The sequence below is a fragment of the Papilio polytes genome, unplaced genomic scaffold, assembly GCF_000836215.1.
Source record: "Papilio polytes unplaced genomic scaffold, Ppol_1.0 DF821400.1, whole genome shotgun sequence".
NCBI lineage: Eukaryota > Metazoa > Arthropoda > Insecta > Lepidoptera > Papilionidae > Papilio > Papilio polytes.
This window is the reverse complement of record NW_013527804.1, coordinates 1,489,997-1,510,492: the sequence shown is the minus strand read 5'-3', so window position 1 is coordinate 1,510,492 and position 20,496 is coordinate 1,489,997. Positions and strand designations below refer to the sequence as shown.

At 33.3% G+C, this 20,496-nt stretch overlaps 3 protein-coding genes across 6 annotated transcripts in view; 2 read left to right on the top strand and 1 right to left on the bottom strand.

Moving 5' to 3' along the window:
• LOC106108900 overlaps positions 1-19,107 on the bottom strand; it is a 26,207-nt gene extending 7,100 nt beyond the window's left edge. The window contains exons 1-4 of one of the 4 annotated variants that reach the window (XM_013290228.1): positions 18,908-19,107; positions 10,960-11,065; positions 4,988-5,052; positions 3,771-3,833 (exon numbers count right to left, since the gene is read on the bottom strand). In XM_013290228.1, the coding sequence (XP_013145682.1) occupies positions 3,771-3,833; positions 4,988-4,990 (66 nt within the window). In that variant the 5' untranslated portion in view covers positions 4,991-5,052; positions 10,960-11,065; positions 18,908-19,107. Of the gene's footprint in view, positions 1-3,770; positions 3,834-4,987; positions 5,053-10,152; positions 10,315-10,959; positions 11,066-11,673; positions 11,719-14,373; positions 14,423-18,907 lie in introns of those variants that run through there. The other 3 variants (XM_013290229.1, XM_013290230.1, XM_013290231.1) reach the window with 3 other exon arrangements.
• Positions 12,638-14,031, top strand: LOC106108901 (probable deoxyhypusine synthase). Its single transcript, XM_013290233.1, has one exon. The coding sequence runs from the start codon at positions 12,800-12,802 to the stop codon at positions 13,910-13,912; it is 1,113 nt and encodes a 370-aa protein (XP_013145687.1). The 5' UTR covers positions 12,638-12,799; the 3' UTR covers positions 13,913-14,031.
• LOC106108697 (tyrosine-protein kinase-like otk) overlaps positions 14,627-20,496 on the top strand; it is a 37,853-nt gene continuing 31,983 nt past the window's right edge. The window contains exon 1 of the mRNA XM_013289957.1: positions 14,627-14,900. Within this exon, the coding sequence (XP_013145411.1) occupies positions 14,855-14,900 (46 nt within the window). The 5' untranslated portion in view covers positions 14,627-14,854. The remainder of the gene's footprint in view (positions 14,901-20,496) is intronic.

Genomic DNA, 20,496 nt, shown 5'->3' with positions numbered 1-20,496 from the left:
TTCCAACAAACCGATGTTTTTAAATGTTTTCGGATGGTGTGGGATGGACCCCCGATGGGGTAGCACGAAAATTTGCGAGGATTTGGTAACGTCATCAAAAAAATATTTCTAGATTACCTCTATCAGGAGTCAGGAGTAAAGAATTATCCTACACTTTGCAGAATCCAGTGTCGAGCTGGATCCACTCTCTACTTTTCCCGTTCTCAAGATGTAAAATGGAGAGTAAATAGTGTGTTCTTTATACTATTCTGTTACTCTATACTTACGTTACGCCGTAAGCGTAGGTTTTTAATAATTATTGTATAAAAATATTTTTCCTGCTGTTTTCGATGCCCACGATACCGGCATTGCCTAGTGTGGGCATCACTAGATCAATTGCATTTTATCCACTATTTGTATTTATCTTTTAATTGGTTATAACTTTTATTGTTAATTGTTAATCTGTTATTTTTCAATAAATTATTTCTATTTCTATTTCTATACTGTTTATAACTAAAGTAATATTAAGTAAAACTCAGGTTAAATTAAGTTGTTTTGTTGTTTAATAAATTAGAAAGGGCCATAACATATTAACAAAGGCTCAATAAATCTAAGTACAGACAAGTTTGTGCAATACACTTTCGTTGTCAAAGCTTTGTTTCCGGTGGTGAAAGGTAAGACTCTACTTCCTGTATAACTGTGGGTTGACACTACCGTATACGAGAACAGGGATAAATGTCATATCTCACTTAAAAAACACAGATAATAAATCTATCTTATATATATTGATCAGAACAATAATTGTTTAAAGTGTAAATAACCTATATACCAATATTATAAAGAGGAAAGATTTGTACATTTGCATGTATTGTAATAACTCAAAAACTACTGGGACGATTTCAAAAATTCTTTTACTATTATGAATGCTACGTTATTAGTGAATCATTTTTAAATTTCACGCGGAACAAGTCGGGAGCAACAGCTGGTAAATACAAAAAAAACCTTGAATGGAAATCAGTCCAGACATATCTTTTACTAAAACGTATAAAAAAATCGCATAATTTAAAACCTTGCGGAGGGTATCAATGTTTGAATACAAAATCATATTCTTAATACATTTAAGCAGTTAACATATTTTTCAATCGATTTGAGTAATTTCATACTCTTCAAATATTTAAAACTGACACTTTAACAAGTATTATTGCAGTAGAGATTATGTAACATAATTTCAACGTCTATCAACAAGATGGATGGACTTAACCTTACTGATACATGGTGTAACATTTTAAACCTTTCAATGACATTATGTAACAAATTAAAAATACCATCGCTAAGTGGAAAAGAGGAATTAAAAGTAATTTAAAAGTTATGCAACACCACATATATGTATGTTTAGAATCGATTCGAATGATATCGATTTACCAGAAACGATACAATCGATTTAATTATAAAAATTTTGAAGGAACACAAACTGTACTATAGGCTTAGTTTTGATCCCTTTCTCTTCCCGACTTTTTTTTATAAAGATTCAAATCAAGGTGGTGAAGACGCATTGGACACATAAAGAGGATATGTAGGGGACATATCTTCTTTATGTATCCTCTGTCAATTAAGTGTAGGCAACGCATCTGTAATTGTAGTTGTCTATGGGCAACGGTCGCTTCGCTATTTTGGCGGAATCAAGTGGCCACGCTCGTTTGCCACCTTGTAATATTAAAAAAAGCGAATGCAGGTGACCGCTCGCTGACAACTTATTTAAGAATAGCAGTGGAAGCTCTGTTAGTCACGAAAAATATCACGTTAAGGTTGTAACGCGTTGTATGTAAACAAGCAATGATGCGATTGTTACACCACGTTGCGTTACACCGCCCCATTTCAAGCACCTTTACCGGTCATATTTTAATTTCTAGAGCCGGTCTATTATTTTACAATACGCTATTATGTAATATCCATCAAAACGTTTGAAGCTGGCAGAGTAATAATTAAAATAGAACAATACTGAAATAAAATCGAGGGTCTATTGTCATATCGCACAGTGAAAGTGTACTTCTTTTCCTCTTGCTAATAGAATCAGTATAATATCGGGTCCAAGTTATAAGCGTTTTGAGTGACTGTAATCTATACATAAATTTCCAATTTTAATATCAAATACACAGATAATTATAGCCATAATTATTTGTTGTTTTTCTATTGATTTCAATTTCAACTATTAACTACAGAAACAATATCAAAACCTTTGAAACTTTTAAACAATTTTATGTTAAGTAGAAAGCTTTATTACACAAAACACACCTAATGTTTGCTATTGAATAATATTGTAAATTATTTATTACTGGCCACTAACGTTTTTTTAAATGATAAAAAAATCCGCTTCCGCTTTTAAATTGTGACGTCAATTTAATAACCGTAACCGTTGGCGCATGTCGTGTTCTCAATTTAAAAATATTAACTGCGTCAATTTGATTAATTATTGTTTTTTTTTATTATTTGTATAGGATTGTGTAAGACCTTTTCGATTTATATTTTAGTTTGAATCGATGCGGAAATACATATAACATTTTATTTACAACCGCATAAAAACGAACAGTTTATAACATACTAACATAAAAAACACTTTTGTCAGTGGTAGAGCCCGCTTTAACATCTTCGCACTGTAGGGCCGGATCGTCCGACAATACCACGACGACACACAAAACAGGCGTGAAGTGGAAGCAATTCCGCGTAGTCTGATTAGTGTGGTGCCGGAGGCCTAATTTTAGTCCCTTTACCTTTCCACCCTTTTCTTAAGAGAAAAGGATAGAAAGGAAAAGTGGATTTGACGGTGGAGGGGACGCATAGGAAGGGGAAATGTCCTCTTTATGTGCGTCTCCTCCGTCAATTAAGGGAAGGCAACGCATCTGCTATTGCGGATGTTTATGGGCAGCGGTCGCTTTCCATTTCAGTGGATTCGGGTGGTCGCCTGCTCGTTTGCCATCTTAAATTATGTAAAAAACTAAAACCACGCGCACACCTCTAACTAAACTATCGCACAACTGTTTAGTCGCGCTTTGGTTTTCTATCAGCTTATACACATGTGTATTATTCGATTTTTAGTTGTGCAACTAAACAGTTGAATCGGCTGCGAAACAACCGACAGTCGATAGTGCGATAGTTTAGTCAAAAGCCCGCTCTAAATGTTTGATTTCATTTGTAGACCTCTATAGATCTAGACTCGTAACCAACCTAGACCTACAACTTTCACTTTAGTTCATTAGTTTCCGTATTTACTGTTATTGGATTCGAACTTGTTACACGTCTATCGCTTTGAAAGGTCCATAAGAACATTAAATTCAACTAAGTTGTACATAGTTTATTTACTAGCTGTTGCCCGCGACTTCGTGTACGCGATATTAAAATAAAAAGCCTATAATATGCCCCTCTATGTCAGCTACTCTTTAATGAATGTCTAGCCAAAATCGGCCCAGGCATTTCGGAAGATTGCACGGAACAAACGCGGCTTGCGGACAGACAGACAGACAGATAAAAAAAAATTAAAAGTGATTTTCGTTTTCAGCAATGCAAATACATAATCTTCCCGAAATCTGTAATTTTTCTATCGATATTACAAACAGACACTCGGATTTTATTATATGTATAGACTAGCTCACCAGCAATTCTGTCTGCGCGGAATTAAAAAACTTAGTAAGTAGCCTATGTTTTCAGACTAAGTTCTGCTTCTATAGCAGTCATCAAGATCCGCAAACATCCATCCAAAACATTCGTATTTATAATATTAGTAAGATAAAACTTACCGCGTACGTATATTGCGACCAGGTTTGTGTAGTAACGCTTACGACGATCACAACTCGAAACCACTGAAAACAAGTAACATTGAAAAATATTAAAACATTTAAACTTTTAAACATTTAAATTTCCTACTCCCGCAGTGTCGGCGCAACAGGTTTTTGTCCTCCACATAACTCTATCATACGTCATCTCAGTCATCACTCCCTTTTTGATCATGTCACCTTTTACACAATCCATCCATCTCTTTCTACGTCTACCTCTACCTCTAGTGGGTAGTCGTGAACTTTTAAGTTCTCTTAAATATCAGAGAATTTGTTTAAAAAAATACTAGCTGTCGCTCCCGATTTTGGTCGCATGTAATTAAGAAATATAGTGTATGTTACTCTGTGATAACGTAGCTTTTTAATGGTGAAAGAATTTTTAAAATCGTAGTAGTTTTTGAGTTATTTCAATAAATACAAAAATACAAATCTTTCCTTTTTATGATATTAGTATAGATAATTAAATATAGTCACAATGTTGATTAAAAGGGTAATTATAAATTACTTTTTTTAGATGTTCAATAAATCATACTAATATTATAAATGTAAAAGTTTAGATTTATGGATGGATGGATGTTAGAGTTTGTAGCCTAATCGGCTGAACGGATTTCAATAAAATTTGGCATATGTAGATGTAGAGGATAGTCTGAAAGAACACGTACAGGCTTTAATTTCACGCGAACGGAGTCGCGAGCGAAAGCTAGTAAAATATAAATTTTAAGGATCTGTAGCTACTTTCAGGCGAAACATCGGACTATTTAAATGACCCGCTTTCCCTCTACCCACTATTAAATCTAATCTAAGGGAATTCACTTTCTCGATTTCTAAGTAATTAATTAATAACTAAGTTTACTTTGATTCTGCACTTGAAAATTACTTAACGATATCGTCGTGTAAATATGTTACAAAATTTGTCATATGATTTTTTTATTACTTTGATGTGATGTTTGTAAAGAATTGTCATATTCTTACTTAGAGCGTGCGCATCTTAGAAACTATCGCATAACGGTTGTGCGATTGTCGGTTGTTTCGCAGCCTTCAACTGTTTAGTTGCACAATAAAAATTCGAGTAGTCTCTCCATATGAGTTTATAGGAATCAAAGCGCGACTAAACAGTTATGCGATAGTTTGGACAAAGGTGTGCTCGCTCTAAGGGTCAATAATTATCGTAACTAACTTACCATGGCTTAAACTTGAATTATTTTCAAAGAAGTCCAAGGTTGGTTTCGAATTTGACGCCGGACAACTGAAAATATAATTTATAAATCCATCAAATTTTCTGTCTATAGCTGTATACATCTACAATGGACATGGGAATTATATTAAAAAAAAGTAAGAAAACCGATTTTAGAATTACATTCGCGTTTTTCACTTATATATTTTAAGAGTGGAGTGGATTCAGATATGACGGCTGACAGAAATGTATGAAAGAGCAGCACATACTGTGCCGACCCTCCGTAAGGGATAAGGGAAAGTTTATTATGTTGATGATGATTTAATTTTTACTTATATCTGTTATCCTTTTTTAGTTTTTTTTTTCGAGTATATTCATCTATGAGATATGGTCAAGCTTGATAAGTTTAGCTAAGTTAAGTTTTTTAATTAAGGCAAGGTTATAAATGTATAAAATTTCTTTAATATATCTCTTATGATATTAGTGGTCAACACCACCAGCTCACTTAATGTCCCCAGAAGGTTCAGAGTCTACACTAAGTTAGAGATGACTAGGCCTTATATCCACGATCGTGGTTATAAAACCTAATTTTAGTCCCTTTCCCTTTCCACCCTTTTCTTAATAGGAAAGGATGGGAAGGAAAAGTAGATTTGACGGTGGAGGAGAGGTATAGAAAGGGGAAATGTCCTCTTTATGTGTGTCTCCTCCTCCGTCAACTAAGAATAGACAACGCATCTGCGTTTACGAATGTCTATGGGCAACGGTCGCTTTCCATTTCGGTGGATTCAGGTGGCCGCTTGCTCGTTTGCCACCTTATGTTATAAAAAAAAACACGTATCTTTGAATTTCTACACCGATATGTGCAGGCATCACGATGTTTTCCTTCACCGTAAGAACGTCGGGTAAATTATGTATATATAGCACCTGTAGATTACAAGTCAAATAAACCCCGAACCATCATTACGTCATAGCAATTACTAAGCTGTGACGTCATTTATTCGACGGTGTTATTGCACCACAAGACCATAGAGGCAATAACAGTAATTAGCCAATTAGAGCGGATATGTTGGACTCCTACGACATAAATCATAAACCATGACTAAATATCTTGTTAACTGTAATCTTTTATTACTTCAATTACTTATTATTTTGTAATGCGCATATAGATAATTAATTTTATGATTTAATCTTTACTTAGTTTTTATGAAAATCACGTGCGACTTAATATAAAAACTAAGGGATTCTTGCGTTCGTCTAGATTTCGTCCGTTTCTCGCAGGAGCTTTTTCCGATTTATTCATCCCTAAATTAAATAGGAAGAAAATATATAGTCTATAGCGTGTCATAGTGTAAGGCTTTTTAATAAAAAATATTTTTTTACGATACGGCGTGATGGCTGAGATCCTACGTAACAAAGTTTGTGTTTACGACTTCTTACATTAGTATAGATAAACGAAAACTAGACTTATGTACTTACTCATGTTTCAAAAGTACTAAATTATATTGTTACTAGCTTGCGCCCGCGACTCCGTCCGCGTGGAATTAAAAAAAATCAAAAGTATGTTGCCTGTTCTAGACTATTCTCTACATATAAGACAAATTTCATCGAGATCCGTTCAGCAGTTTAAACTACAAAGTGTAACAAACATCCAAACTTTCGCATTTATAATATTAGTATGAAGTATAATAGGAAAGTCTTTGTTAAAGCAAAGATTTATCGACGTTCGACCTAAAATTTCAATCAATCATTAAACTGTCAGGTAGATCGCCTTTTTATCACACTTTGATATCCATTACCGGCGTTTAACGACATATTCACATGAAATATTAACGCGATAAGTTTCGCTTTCAACAATGTATTAACTAACGTATTATGGATTGTCTGTCAATATAAATCATTAATAAAACAAAACAATATGTCAACTTTGTTAAGGTTGATTGACTCTTGCCTCGTGAAAATGTCTGTTACTAACTGAATGTGAATGCCGCCCGTTTGAAATTTGCTTTTTTATAACATAAGGTGGCAAACGAGCACGCGACCTCCTGATACCACCAAAATGGCGAAGCGACCGCTGACCTAAGATGCGTTGCTTACCCTTATCCGATGGAGGAGGAGACGCACTTAAAGAGGATATTTCCCCTTCCTATGCATCTCTTCCACCGTCAAATCCACTTCCTCTTCCCATTCTCTCCTTATAAGAAAAGGGTGGTAAAGAGAAAGGGACTAAAATTAGGCCTCCGGCACCACACTCATCCGGCGAAACACGGAATTGCTTCCATTTCACGCCTGTCTTCTGTGGGGTCGTGGTATTACACCGCGCGTGCCGGCCCATTCATGCTAAGAAAGCGGGCACTACCACTGTTCCTACCTAGACAATTTATAAAAAAATTATAATATAAAATGTCAATTTGTTTTTGCTTAGGCAAATCAACGTGCGAAACTCACGATCGGTCGGTAACATTTTTTTTAATATTGCATATTGTTTGTCTCATAAAAATGTCATACGTTTTCACTTGCGAAAAATATCGCAAGTACGTCGTGTGTTAACAACTTAATTGCACCTTTTTTGTTAGGATGTTAGGAAATCTAGGCAATGTCCGTGCGTAAAGTAATTTGAGATCTAAAATGGAAAAATTCTTGTCATTTTTTTTAATTGAAATATATGCAACTAAAGTTGCGTATAAAATAAGTATAAATAAAGGAACTTAACCTATAACATAATGTGAATTTCTATTCAGTGTGTTAAAGAAAAAACCATTAAGGCGCGGTTCTCCAAAATTGCGCATCTATGGAAGCTTAGTACAGGATTTCTACAAAGATTTGATTCGTGATATTTTAGTATGTGTAACTTCAGTCCTATAACTAAAGTCTCGTGAAACAGAATCACGATTAGATAAATTTACAAGCTTTAATAATAATTCAGTGTTAACTTAGTGAACTTTAAGTGCGACAGTTAAGAAACGTAAACCAAATCTTCAGTAACTGTGCAGTTAAAACTGAAAGTGTGTAACGGGAACAGATTGAATGAAGTCAAACGACCTTATAGACCGTAACCTCTTTAGGCTTAAGGTCTTTTCTGATCCAGATTCTACATATGTCGTTACACAATCGGATACAAAGATAGCGGAAACGATGGTGTACTTCCTTAAAAAGCCACGATATATGCAGTCGAGGAAATTTATTTGCTACCCATTTTGATGTAAAATTTGTCATAGTAATACATACGTGTATAGGTCTTATCATCAACACCAGCATAATATACGCTAAGCTACCCTAAGTAAGTGACTAGGGCATAGTCAATGCTGGTTCACTGCGGGTTGGTTGACTTCACACATATCTTTGAATTTCTTCGCCGATATGTGCAGGTTGCATCACGATGTTTTCCTTCACCGTAAGAACGTCGGGTAAATTATATACATATGAAAATCGTATAATGGCTGGATTCGAACCCAAGACCTGTACATTACAAGTAAGGTGCTTAAACCACTGGTATAGCTCTTAATGCATGTACGATATTCGATACTAAGTGGTAAGTGAATTAATTTCTTTAACTGACATATATCAATATTGGCGGGAATCTGAGATTATCACAGATTATGTAAGGTTACATTCTATACGCATTGTAACAATGAGGTTGAGGAAGTAAGTATACTGTGTAATGAGATAATTAAATGGGTATTTTATTGTTATTGTGTATACATAATGTGTTATAGTTTTATTGTGCTGTAATTTGTGAATACATCCTATTAAAATATATGAAAGACTGCTCAGTGTTTTGTAGAGCGCATAGGAAAGAAGATTTAAATGGAATCATCTTTGACATCCTAATCCAATCAATTGATCCTAATGTTTTTTATTAAATATAATCTATACTTCTATACTATTATAATAAAGCGTAAACACACACTTCTTTGTTGCCTAAGATGTCAGCAATTACACCACATTATTGAATAATTCTTTCTTTAATGAAAAGCCCTACACTTATGTCACGCTTTAGGCTATATATTTTCACACCATTAAACTTAGGAGGTAAATGTTTTGACTAAAAACCCTAAGGTGGGATAGAGAACATAAGTTGCTGCCAACATCAAGAAAACAGGATTGCCAAGGTTTGCCATGTCATGTCATTTTGACATTTGCAATTGATAATTTGACAAATTTAAATAATAAAATAAAATTTTCACAACTTCATGCGGATGAAGTCGAACGGGAACAGCTAGTATTAAAATAAAACAACTAACCATGAGAGAGTACAAAATTCGGTTAATTCGAAACAAATGAATAAGATGTATAGACAAGCAAAAGTGATTCGAGGCGTTGAAGGGCTAATTAGGGCGACCGCCCAGGGCGCCAGACACAGAGGGGCACCACAGGCTCTTAAACAGTAGTGGCGCCCCTTTTCGTATGAGTTTGTATTGCAGTTAGAGGGCGCCGTAAATATCTCTAGTAGTCCTAAAGACTGCCTTGATTCGAAATGGGTTATTGGGTAAGATCGTATTTCCTTTTCACTAGAACATCTATCATATATCGTGATGACAACAGAGTGATTGTATAGGGTGTACCACATACGGTATGTGCTACTGTGACGTAATAACTTGAAGTTGTCACGCGATGATCACGTTAAACTGTGCAAATTGCATCGTGATGGCCACTATTACCGACACATATTGTACATGGAATTTACTCACTTCCCGATTTTGCGGTCTGTGCCACAAAGTTACTTAAGTTCCTAATGTATCTGTTATATTACATTTACAATAAGTAACCCCTTTTTTGTGGTAGGTTTCTTAGGTTACATCATAGATTTTCTGAAAGAAAACCACCGTGATTTGAAAATAGTATAGGGAGAATAGGGAAACGAAATTGCAGCCAAGATAAACATTTTGCTGCTCATATTAAAATATTTAATTCTCCTCAAAATTGTTTTAGTAATAGCTAATTAATTTTTCTTATTAACATATCTATCTTAACATGGAAACCGTCAAATTGTAATATTATTTAAAACAAACGGTTATCTGCCGTTTGGATTTAAATTTGAATTTACATCAAACTATCATTGCAATTTAATTATAATTTTAAATATACTTCTTATTTATTGCTATAGAATATAAATAAATAAAAAAATAATTCCATCTAAGCATAATTAAAATATAAATAAATAATGCAACTCACTTTAAAAAGAAATCGTTATCTTCACCACAAGAAACACAGTTGAGTTTTAATTATTTTAAATCTGTGTTATTCTGTCACAGATTAAAAACACCCATCATCTGTTTTTCTTTTTTAAATTGCCAGTACGTTAGGTGTATTCGCGCGTATACGGATAACTGACGCGCGAATACTTCGACTACAACTTCCCTTTCCACAAACAGGTGTGGTGATAGTAAATTTTTATTAATAGACAATGTAATAATTACAATTTACCGATAAAACTTGCGTAATGAATTATGTAATATTTAATCTGCGCATTTTTTGGCGGCAACAAATGTAACGTGTCATTTGTTTTTGTTATAGATACTTTTTTAAGGCAAACGCAAGTTGTTTTTGAGGTTTGCTTAAATTAATAGATAATTGATGAAAACAATATAATTCATTACAGTTTAATATTGATTCCATGTTTTTTAAAGAAGTTATAATTTAAAGAATTAACTGTGCATTTGTAAAGTTGCACCAATGAAGACCTAAGTATAGAGACATTCGTCTTAAAGTTTCAGATTACGAGTTCCCTGAACTATCATTTTTCCATTCACTTTTACTAGTTTTCTCTTCCAACTAGAACCTACTTCTTATAGTGTGTAAAATGTTTTTTAATCTCAAGGTTGTCTAAAACAATTTGACATTTATAACTGGCGTTTAAGTGATCGATGTTCTATACAATTATAGTAATCAGACAAACTTACTTACTTACTTTACTTACTTTACACCGTTCGTTAATCAACGCGGGAACTAATTCGATTTAAAATTATTTAACACACTTACATTCGCTTCAAAACAAGTTTGACAATTTCCGCGCCGGAAATGGGTCCATTGCTTTGTTAAACCGGAAACTTGATAGCGGTTGCAATTACATCTTCTCACGGTAGTACTGTAAACATAAAGTTACATATGTTTTTAAAATTGTGAGATATTTTTATTCTGGGACCATTAGTGTATAAATTATCTGTAAACGGGGTAGAGAATCAGCAGTCAATTTACCAACTAACCCTAAACAAATATGATCATGCTGGTTTTATCAGAGATAGATAAATTATAAAATATGCAGATATTTTAAAATTTAAACAGACACTGCTAGACATAGTAGAACGCAATTAAAGTAACGTTAATTTAAAATGTTTCTCAAAATCATAAGAAATATGGCCGCCTTACTTAACCTACAAAATTTGACGTATGATGTATTTGTTTAATTTTTTTTATTACTTTTATACTCGAGGCAATCAAAGAATGCCAATTGCTCACAATTACTCATACACCGGACGTAATAGGAACGTGTCTGGGCGCCGATGGTATTTATCGAAAGTAAAATTACATATGTTATTACGTCATGCACTCATTTTGGCGCGTACCGGTTGCATAATGGCGTCGAAAGCGGGAAAACGTTTTGACAGCACTTTATTCCCTTAAATGTCAGGGTAATTAGATCATCTTTAATGTAGATTATAGTGGAATTCAATAGAAGTGAGAGATGATACTTACACACTAGCTGTTCCCGTAAGGCTTCATCTATTTACACGAAATCAGAAAAACTTTATTTTACTGTTTACATTTTGTAAAACGTAACGTACAATTGCAAATGTCAAAATTACCGTTAACATACAAATATTGCATCTTTGTTGCTACTGGCTTGTAATATTTGTTCCTCTCCTACGTGACATTTTCAACTCCTAATTTAAATAACATTAAAATATGTATTTTTTTTATTCTCACGATATGCTTTACATTATCTTATAAATGGTAAGAATAAATAGTTCTAAGCTATATTATTAGTCATAAGCTAAATAGCTATACTAGTAGTCATAAGCTATATTATTTAAAAAAAAACCGCGTAGGCTTCTCTTTTTTTAAACTTTGTGATAAATTCTACCACCAGTTTACTACTGATGAAAATATTCTTTAATTGCTTTTGACAGCGATATGACTTGTACAGGACTTTTAGTATTCGAAACTTAAGTTAACAATGGTTAAATCCGAGTTAACAATCCAGTGCCATGAATAAGGTGTCATTTAAGAAGGGAAAGTGGAAGTCATATGTTTTATTTATCGACAATACACCATTCAGACTTAAATACCTTTATTGAAGTGCCGTTAACAATAATAATTAATTGCGAAAGTGTCGAAGAATAATCTCACTGTGTATAGTATAATGATATAAAAGAACTAAACCAGGGAACGTGAAAATTGTGCGGAAAAATCAATAACTAAATACAATCATGTTACTATTGTTGTAATTAAAAGTTAAACTGTAATAACATCCGGTAATTTTAAAATGTCTTGTCACCTAGCGACATCTAGTGTCAAAGAAACTATGATTTGTACCTCGTTAAACTAAATGTTTTTTCTTAATTGACATCTACTAAAATTCAAGGTATTTAAAAAACATATAAATAATGTAATAGTTTGGAACTAAAATTTTTTTACATAAAATTGTAGAGGAACACACACTTGACAATGACAGCCTGACAACTGACAGTGACAGATCAAAACCAAAACAATTTTATACGTATCAACACCATTTATTCGTATTTCTCTTTGTTTTATATCACCATTTATATTATTCATACAGAATATCAATTATAAGCTACATTGAACGACAAGAAACAAAATGGACGTGGCGAAATCTCAGAGGATTAAATCGAACGCGCCAGATGTTGCGATCTCTGCAGTACTGGGTCCGAGTCAAGAATTACCCGCAGAAACTCCTACTGTAGCAGGCTACGACTGGGAGAATGGTACAGATTATAACAAAATACTCGAAAGTTACTCACGGACTGGTTTCCAGGCTACCAGTTTCGGTAAAGCGGTGTCCGAAATCAATAACATGCTCAAATGTCGTTCTGTACCTTTAACTGAAGAAACTTGCGATCCTTACGAAGAAGATATATTTATTAAGAAGAAGACTAATTGTACCATTTTCTTAGGTTTCACTTCTAATATGATTTCTTCGGGTTTACGTGATACTATACGTTTTCTGGTAAAAAACAAACTCATTGATTGTATTGTAACTACTGCTGGTGGGGTAGAGGAAGATCTTATAAAATGCCTAGCACCAACTTATATCGGTGATTTTAATTTGAGCGGGAAGATATTAAGGTCCAGAGGAATCAATAGAATTGGCAATCTGTTAGTTCCGAATGATAATTATTGTTTGTTTGAAGAATGGGTTACACCATTGCTTGATGAAATGTTAGAAGAACAAGTAAGAGAAAATGTTGTTTGGTCACCATCGAGAATTATAGCTAGGTTAGGTGAGAAAATCAATGATGAGAATTCTGTGTGCTACTGGGCTTGGAAGAATAATATACCTATTTTTAGTCCCGCATTAACCGATGGATCTTTAGGTGATATGATGTATTTTCACTCTTATAAACGTCCTGGTCTTATAATTGATATACTCGGAGACTTACGAAGACTGAATACAATGGCTGTGAAAGCTAATAATACTGGTATGATTATTTTGGGCGGAGGAGTTATCAAACATCACATTTGTAATGCTAACTTAATGAGGAATGGAGCTGATTTTTCTGTATATGTTAACACATCTAGCGAATTTGATGGCAGTGATGCAGGTGCCAGGCCGGATGAAGCAGTCTCGTGGGGGAAAATACGGGTTAATGCGACCCCAGTGAAGCTGTATGCGGATGCAACATTGGTGTTCCCGTTACTTGTTGCTCAGACATTTGCTAAACACCATTTTAGCAATAAAAAGAATGTTTAATACTTATTTTTTATGGCTTTTTGTTACCCACCATAATCTTTTTTTTCATGTTGAAAAGGATATATAATTCATGTATTTTATGTGTGCAATAAAATAGTGCTATGAGTATACTCAACATGCCAATGTAGAGTGTAATTTTATTTTAAATATCCCATATGTATAAGGTCCTTAATCTAAAGATGATTTTTAGGACATTATCAATACTAGAGTCCAAAAATCAATAATCTAAATAAAAGATCTTTTGCTATACTATGGGTGCAAAGATGAAAACTGAAGCAAAATTCACTACATCCAAATAGTTTTTTTCGGGACCGGTTGATATGACATGTAAAATGAAAATGATTTTTAGTCAAAACTACTTACCTACTACTACTACTTACTACCTTATTGGGATTTTAAACAAAAAGTTTTTAAAAATAGTCTACTAGTGCCATCTATGTTCAAAACAAGAAATCACCTACCATGTTGACAAAAGGGACTGCCAAAATCCAAGTTTTACACCGGAAAAAATTACATCTAACTAAAAATCCATATAATTCATAAAGTATCGTTTGCTTATTTTTACGTTTTTAATGTAAAAAAAAAAACAAAATAGTTGAAACAAGAACTAACTCAAACGATGTGAATGAACTGTCAAATGTGGTGTGAAGATAGCCGCTGTCTGTGTTCAAATAAACATTTGTGTGCGTTCGTCTGTGAACCGCATTCTACGTTTGTGTGCCGTAGATGAAAGCGGTTGTTCAAAAGCTCCAGTCGAGTTCGTCAGTCGTTCCTTCTGTCGATCGTGTGGTCGCTTTTGACTTGTTTACAACGCGTTCTTCCTTTGAAAAAAAAAACAAAAACATGCTTCCGAAGGTATTCTAAATTAAAAATGGACGAAAATTATTCTAAATACGAATTTTAGTACTCGTAGTGAACAATTAGTGTTTGTTATTGGGAAAAATGTGTGTTTTTCGCTTGGTTTTGTTCGTTTCGCTGCTGCTATCCGGTAAGTCGCATCCTTAGAGCCCTTTGCGGTGCTATTTATAGGTTTTTACGGTCATTCGGGGCTGATATTAATGGGATTTTGTTAGGATATGTAATTCGTTGCACGTTTACTTGGAAGCGGTCCTTTGATCCGACGCGCAGGATGAATATAAACTAATGTCTTTTGATGTTTTCTGGTCGTTGCGCCGTATTAAACAATGTGACTCTGTTTAGATTATATCGGGGCCCTTCTTTGGAATTTTTGTGTAACGTTTTGTTAATAAAATATTCTTCTAACATCCATTGAAATGTTTTTAAAACTTCCGTTAGTTTGAAAACAAATGAACTATCATTTGGTTGTAAGACTATTTTTTCTCTTTACACCGGTTGCATTGTTTTAAAAAGCGGTGTGTTCACTTTTGATAAACTTCTATGACTTACTAACTTTTGCTAGCGACTCCGTCTGCACGTTATTAATAAAAAAAAAACTTTATAGTAGCCTATGTGTTCTTCCAGACTATATTCTACATTTGTGATAATTATTCGAGATATGTTGAGTCCAGGACATTCTAAAATCCATCCATTAGTTTTTTTTAATATTATGGATTATACATGTGAAAGTTTGGATGGATGTATGTTACTATGATACTCCATATTGTCTTAATGGATTTCTCTGTAACTTGGCATAATCATAGGATATATTCTGGAAGAACATAGGCTATTTACAAAATTTTTAATCCTGAGTAGATGAAGTAGCAGAATTTTGTCTCAGTATAAAATTAATGAGCCAAATAAGAATAGATCTATATTGTTCTTAATCATAATTATACTTCATACTAATATTATAAATGCGAAAGTTTAGATGGATGGATGGATGGATGTTTGTTAGAGTTTGTAGCCTAAACTGCTGAACGGATTTAGGTGAAATTAGGTATAGATGTAGAGGGCAGTCTGGAAGAACACATAGGCTACTTACTTTTGTTTTTTTGTTCCACGCAGACAGAGTCGCGGGCAAAAGCTAGTTATTCATAATCTTGCTTTTATAATCAGCACAATATTACTTTAAACTATTTTTCACACATTTCTATTGACATATCTGAATTTACACAAATACTCTCAGATGTTCAATTTTTTAATTCTACATATATTTCTGTAATTTCTGTGACATGTTTCCGCATACTAACAATTTTGTTTCACAATTTATGTCACTATCTTGTGTAAAAACTAAAAGCATAGCTAAGCCGTCAACTTAAGAGACATACTGATGTCTAATTTGTTAAGTGTAATAAGTTACCTTTGCATATGATTACACTTGTTACTTAAAGGGGATGGCAGAGAATAATGCTTTCTATTTGTACCTCTTTATTACATACATATTCACATATTAGTCTATATTAACATTCTAAAGAGGAACAATTTGTATTTTTGTAAGTATTCAGATAACTCAAAATCTACTGAAAAAAATGAAATTAAAAAAAAATTAAAAAAAAACTTTTTTTTTAAATTTCATGTGGACAAAGTTGTGAGCATCAGCTAGTAAAAGAGGAAAGTTTTGCATTTTCGTATGTAATGAATAAACTCAAAAACTACAATGTTGATATAAAAGAATCTTTAGCCAATAGAAAGCTAGATTATCACTCAGTAGCATAGGCTATAATTATTACTAGATATTTGTGTAATTCACTAGAAAAAGCTAGTTTACTTAAATATACGTTCTCTATAAGACAATTTGTATTCTAATGCCAAAATACAAAATAATATTGTTTATTTCATCTTTTTTGAAAAAAAAAACAATATGTTTTTGTACATGTTTCGTCAGTGGAAACACGCTTAGTGATAACAATGAGTCACATTTGGTCATCTGTTTATCGGAGAGTCGGGTTACGTTGTAATGCGCGGTTTACACTTCGCCAGTACAGTATAATTACGACGGCCATAGATTGTATGGACTATATGGTAGATGGACATTCACACTGTGCCAACTGTCCTGGGCAAGTGTGTACCGCGCCTGAATATGACACTTTCGTTGTAAAATGTTTAATGTTATGCTACTGGTAGGTATGACGATGTAATAACAGTGATTGTTTTAAGATCGGGCACGTTTGATTAAATTATCGCACAACCGTTGTGCGATTGTCGATTGTTTCGCATTCAACTGTTTAGTTGCCCGAATAAAAATCGAGTCGTGTCCTCCATATAAGCACATAGGAATTAAGAAACAGTTATAGTTTTGTTTCAGGTGTTCACAGGCTCTTACAGTAACATTTAACATATCAAGATATTTAAGTTACGTTATGCAAATATAAATTTAAATTTAGAGTCTACTTTTCCCTTGTAACTCAAAATAAATACTTAAATAGAAAAAATACTCCAACTCTTTTGGTTTTAATATTACTTTTTACTTTTCTCTTGATGATTTTATTTAAGACTAGCTGTTGTCCGCGACTTTGTCCACGCAATATTAAGGTAAAAAGTAGCCTTAAATATGCCCGTCTATGTCAGCCACCCTTCGGCGTGCGCGGCTTGCAGACAGACAAACCGACAACATTTTTTTAAATGCAATTTTCGTTTTCGGCGATGCAAATATATCATCTTCCTGAAATCGGGAATTTTTCTTTTGATATTACAGACACTCCAATTTTATTATATGTATAGATAGATAGAGGAATATTTAATCTTCCATTCCTTACTAACGATCAGTGGAATAATTAAGAAAAAGAATACGATATCTCGGAGGCCATTAAACCAAATCTTAATTAGAACTGTTTTAATTATCCCTCTTTTTTCGCGGAGTCGCCCGTCTTATAATTTTACCCGAGGAAATGGTAGTTCTCAGGTAGTCTCGACTAGGGATGTGACAAGTATTACGAATTTTATCGATAGTTTTTAAACAATAATCTACTTAAGTACATTATAGATATTTTTCACTGCCGAAATATTTGCACTGAAGCATTATTTTGTTTCTGATTTTTCAATGTGAATAAGACATTTGTACCAATAATTTTCAAATCCGCATATCGATGATCCGTAATCAATATTTGTGTAATCTTTTAACATCGATATATCGAAAAATAACATTGCTGTCCATTAGCTTCATTAAACAAGGTTATTTTTCTATAACATTTAATAAGAAATGTGTGGTCAAAATACGTTTTAAATTGTACGTATATTTTATCAACAAGTTATCGATAAATTTAAAATCGACACTGAACTAGTCGCGATGAAAACCATTCTTTATCCCATCCTATTTGATAATGAGATAATTACAAGCAGTTTTGTTGTCGACTTTAGAAAGAGCTTTCTGTAGAGGCAGGAATTCTTACATTATCATAGTCTTAAAAAGGTTTGAATCTATAAACTTTTTTTCTACTTCTCTCTTGTAATGTAAAAAAAAAAACAATATACGTCTTAAGAAATCAAACAAAGTTCTGAAACGAATCTCAAACATTTTGTGTCCCTTACGATCTGCAAAACTTCATAATTTTAATAGAATTTAGAGTTTAAACGTGTATTTTCATTTAATACGCTGTTACATTTTTAAATGTCGTTTCAGTATTTGGTCGTGTCTAACAAAACTTGAACGAATTATATGCCAAATGTTATCTATCTATACTCCTATACTTCCATACTTCTATATCTATACTATTATAATAAAGCGTAAACACACACTTCTTTGTTGCCTAAGATGTCAGCAATTACAGCATATTTTTGAATAATTCTTTTTTTAATAAAAAGCCCTACACTTACGTCCTGCTTTAAGCCATGTATTTTAACGCAATTAAATTTAGGTGGTAAATATTTTGGATAAAAACCCTAATGTGGGAAAGAGACCATAAGTTGCTGCCAACATAAAATAAAATTTTCATAATTTTATGCGGATGAAGTCGCATGGGAACAGTTAGTAACATAAAATTTTAATCAATACCTTATTCTGCGGGCTTTCCCATGTTTCTGTATTATAGACGTTTTATTAAAAGATCATTAAATTGAAAACAGGACTAGGTTGATGTAAGAAATTGCGCTATGTACCTCCATGATATGATCCGTGAACTCCTTGACTCCTCCACTAACATCCGCAGTTAGAACGTTAGCATTGTTTTCTTTGTCTACCTCCATCTAGAGATCTACACAATGGTTGTGAGATGCATTTTTCAACGTCTTATATTTGCGGGTATACACAAAAGAGTGCTAGGTTTTTTTTTCTTCTTTTTTCTCAATAAAGTAACAGGTCTACTGACATGTATCGTGTAAGTTTTAACAAGAAATTAAACAAGTTTATTTTTAAATCAAACAAAGACTCTTGAACTATATTCGACTAGAAGGACCATTTTTAAAACTTAAAAATAAAATGAAATATTAAAACCATAATCATACTTCATAATTCATAATAATGTTATAAATGTGAAAGTTTAGATGGATGGATGGATGTTTGTAAGAGTTTGTAGCCTAAACTATTGAACGGATCTCAATGAAATTTGGCATTGATTTAGAGGATAGTTTGGAAGAACACATAGGCTACTTAGTTTTTTTAATAGACGCGGGCGAAGTCGAGGGCGAAACCTAGTAATTAATATTTTTAAAATGTTAGTTTTTATGATCTAAAAAACCTTTTTGATTATAAAAATTTATTATTCATTCTTAAGTCTGTCAATACATCATTTAAATAAAGAAAAACTGTGAGATGTACGTATTTTTTTGATCTTTTTTAACATTAGTAATGTTATTACGATTACTCGTTATCGGTTCGAGTTAATCGTTACTAATCAACATTTCATCGCTTGCGTTTACAAAGTCTATAAATAGAGCTTAGTTTAGATTTAACAACGCTCTCCACTGTGGGTAAAAATATGATACTACAACATGTTAAGGAAATATTTGAACATTTTTTAAAATTAAAACTTACACCAATGAAAGAAAGAAATCATTAAATTACGTTTTGTGTCGAATTTCTAGTAAAGTTCCATAGTCTAAACTTTTTGACCGACTTCCCAAAAGAAGGAGGTACTCAATTCGTCTGTATGTCTTTTTTTATTTTTTTTTTGTAGAAAAGAATATTGTCGTGTCTTTAAAATTGAAAAAAAGAGAGAAAACAATATGTTTTTGCGTGTATTTCCAAAAAAACACACGATTTGATATTTTATCCCATCTCGTATAGTTTATGTATTTTTGACCAGCTTTCGGCTGCGACTCCGTCTGAAAAAAACAAAAGTGAGTAGTGAGTTTTTCTAGACTGTCCTCTACATCCATACCAAATATTGAAAACCGTACTTTAGGCTACAAACAACATCTATCCATCCATCTAAACTTTCGCATTTACAATATAATAAAAGGGGGCAAACAAGCGGCGTGAACACCAAGGTGGTCAACGACGCCCATGGACATCCGCAACACCAGAGGAACTACAGATGCGTTGCCGGCCTTTGAGGAAATAAAACACTCGCTACTTGAAGGACCCTAAGTCATATTAGTATGATTTCTGGTATTGATATTTTTACGCTTCCGCTAATTTCAAGTGTGATTTTTATCGACTGCTTCTACTCGTAGGACTACTATAGTTATTGGAGTAGTAGTAATTGATTCTAATTACAGATATTACCATTTAAAGCTAAAAAGTTCAA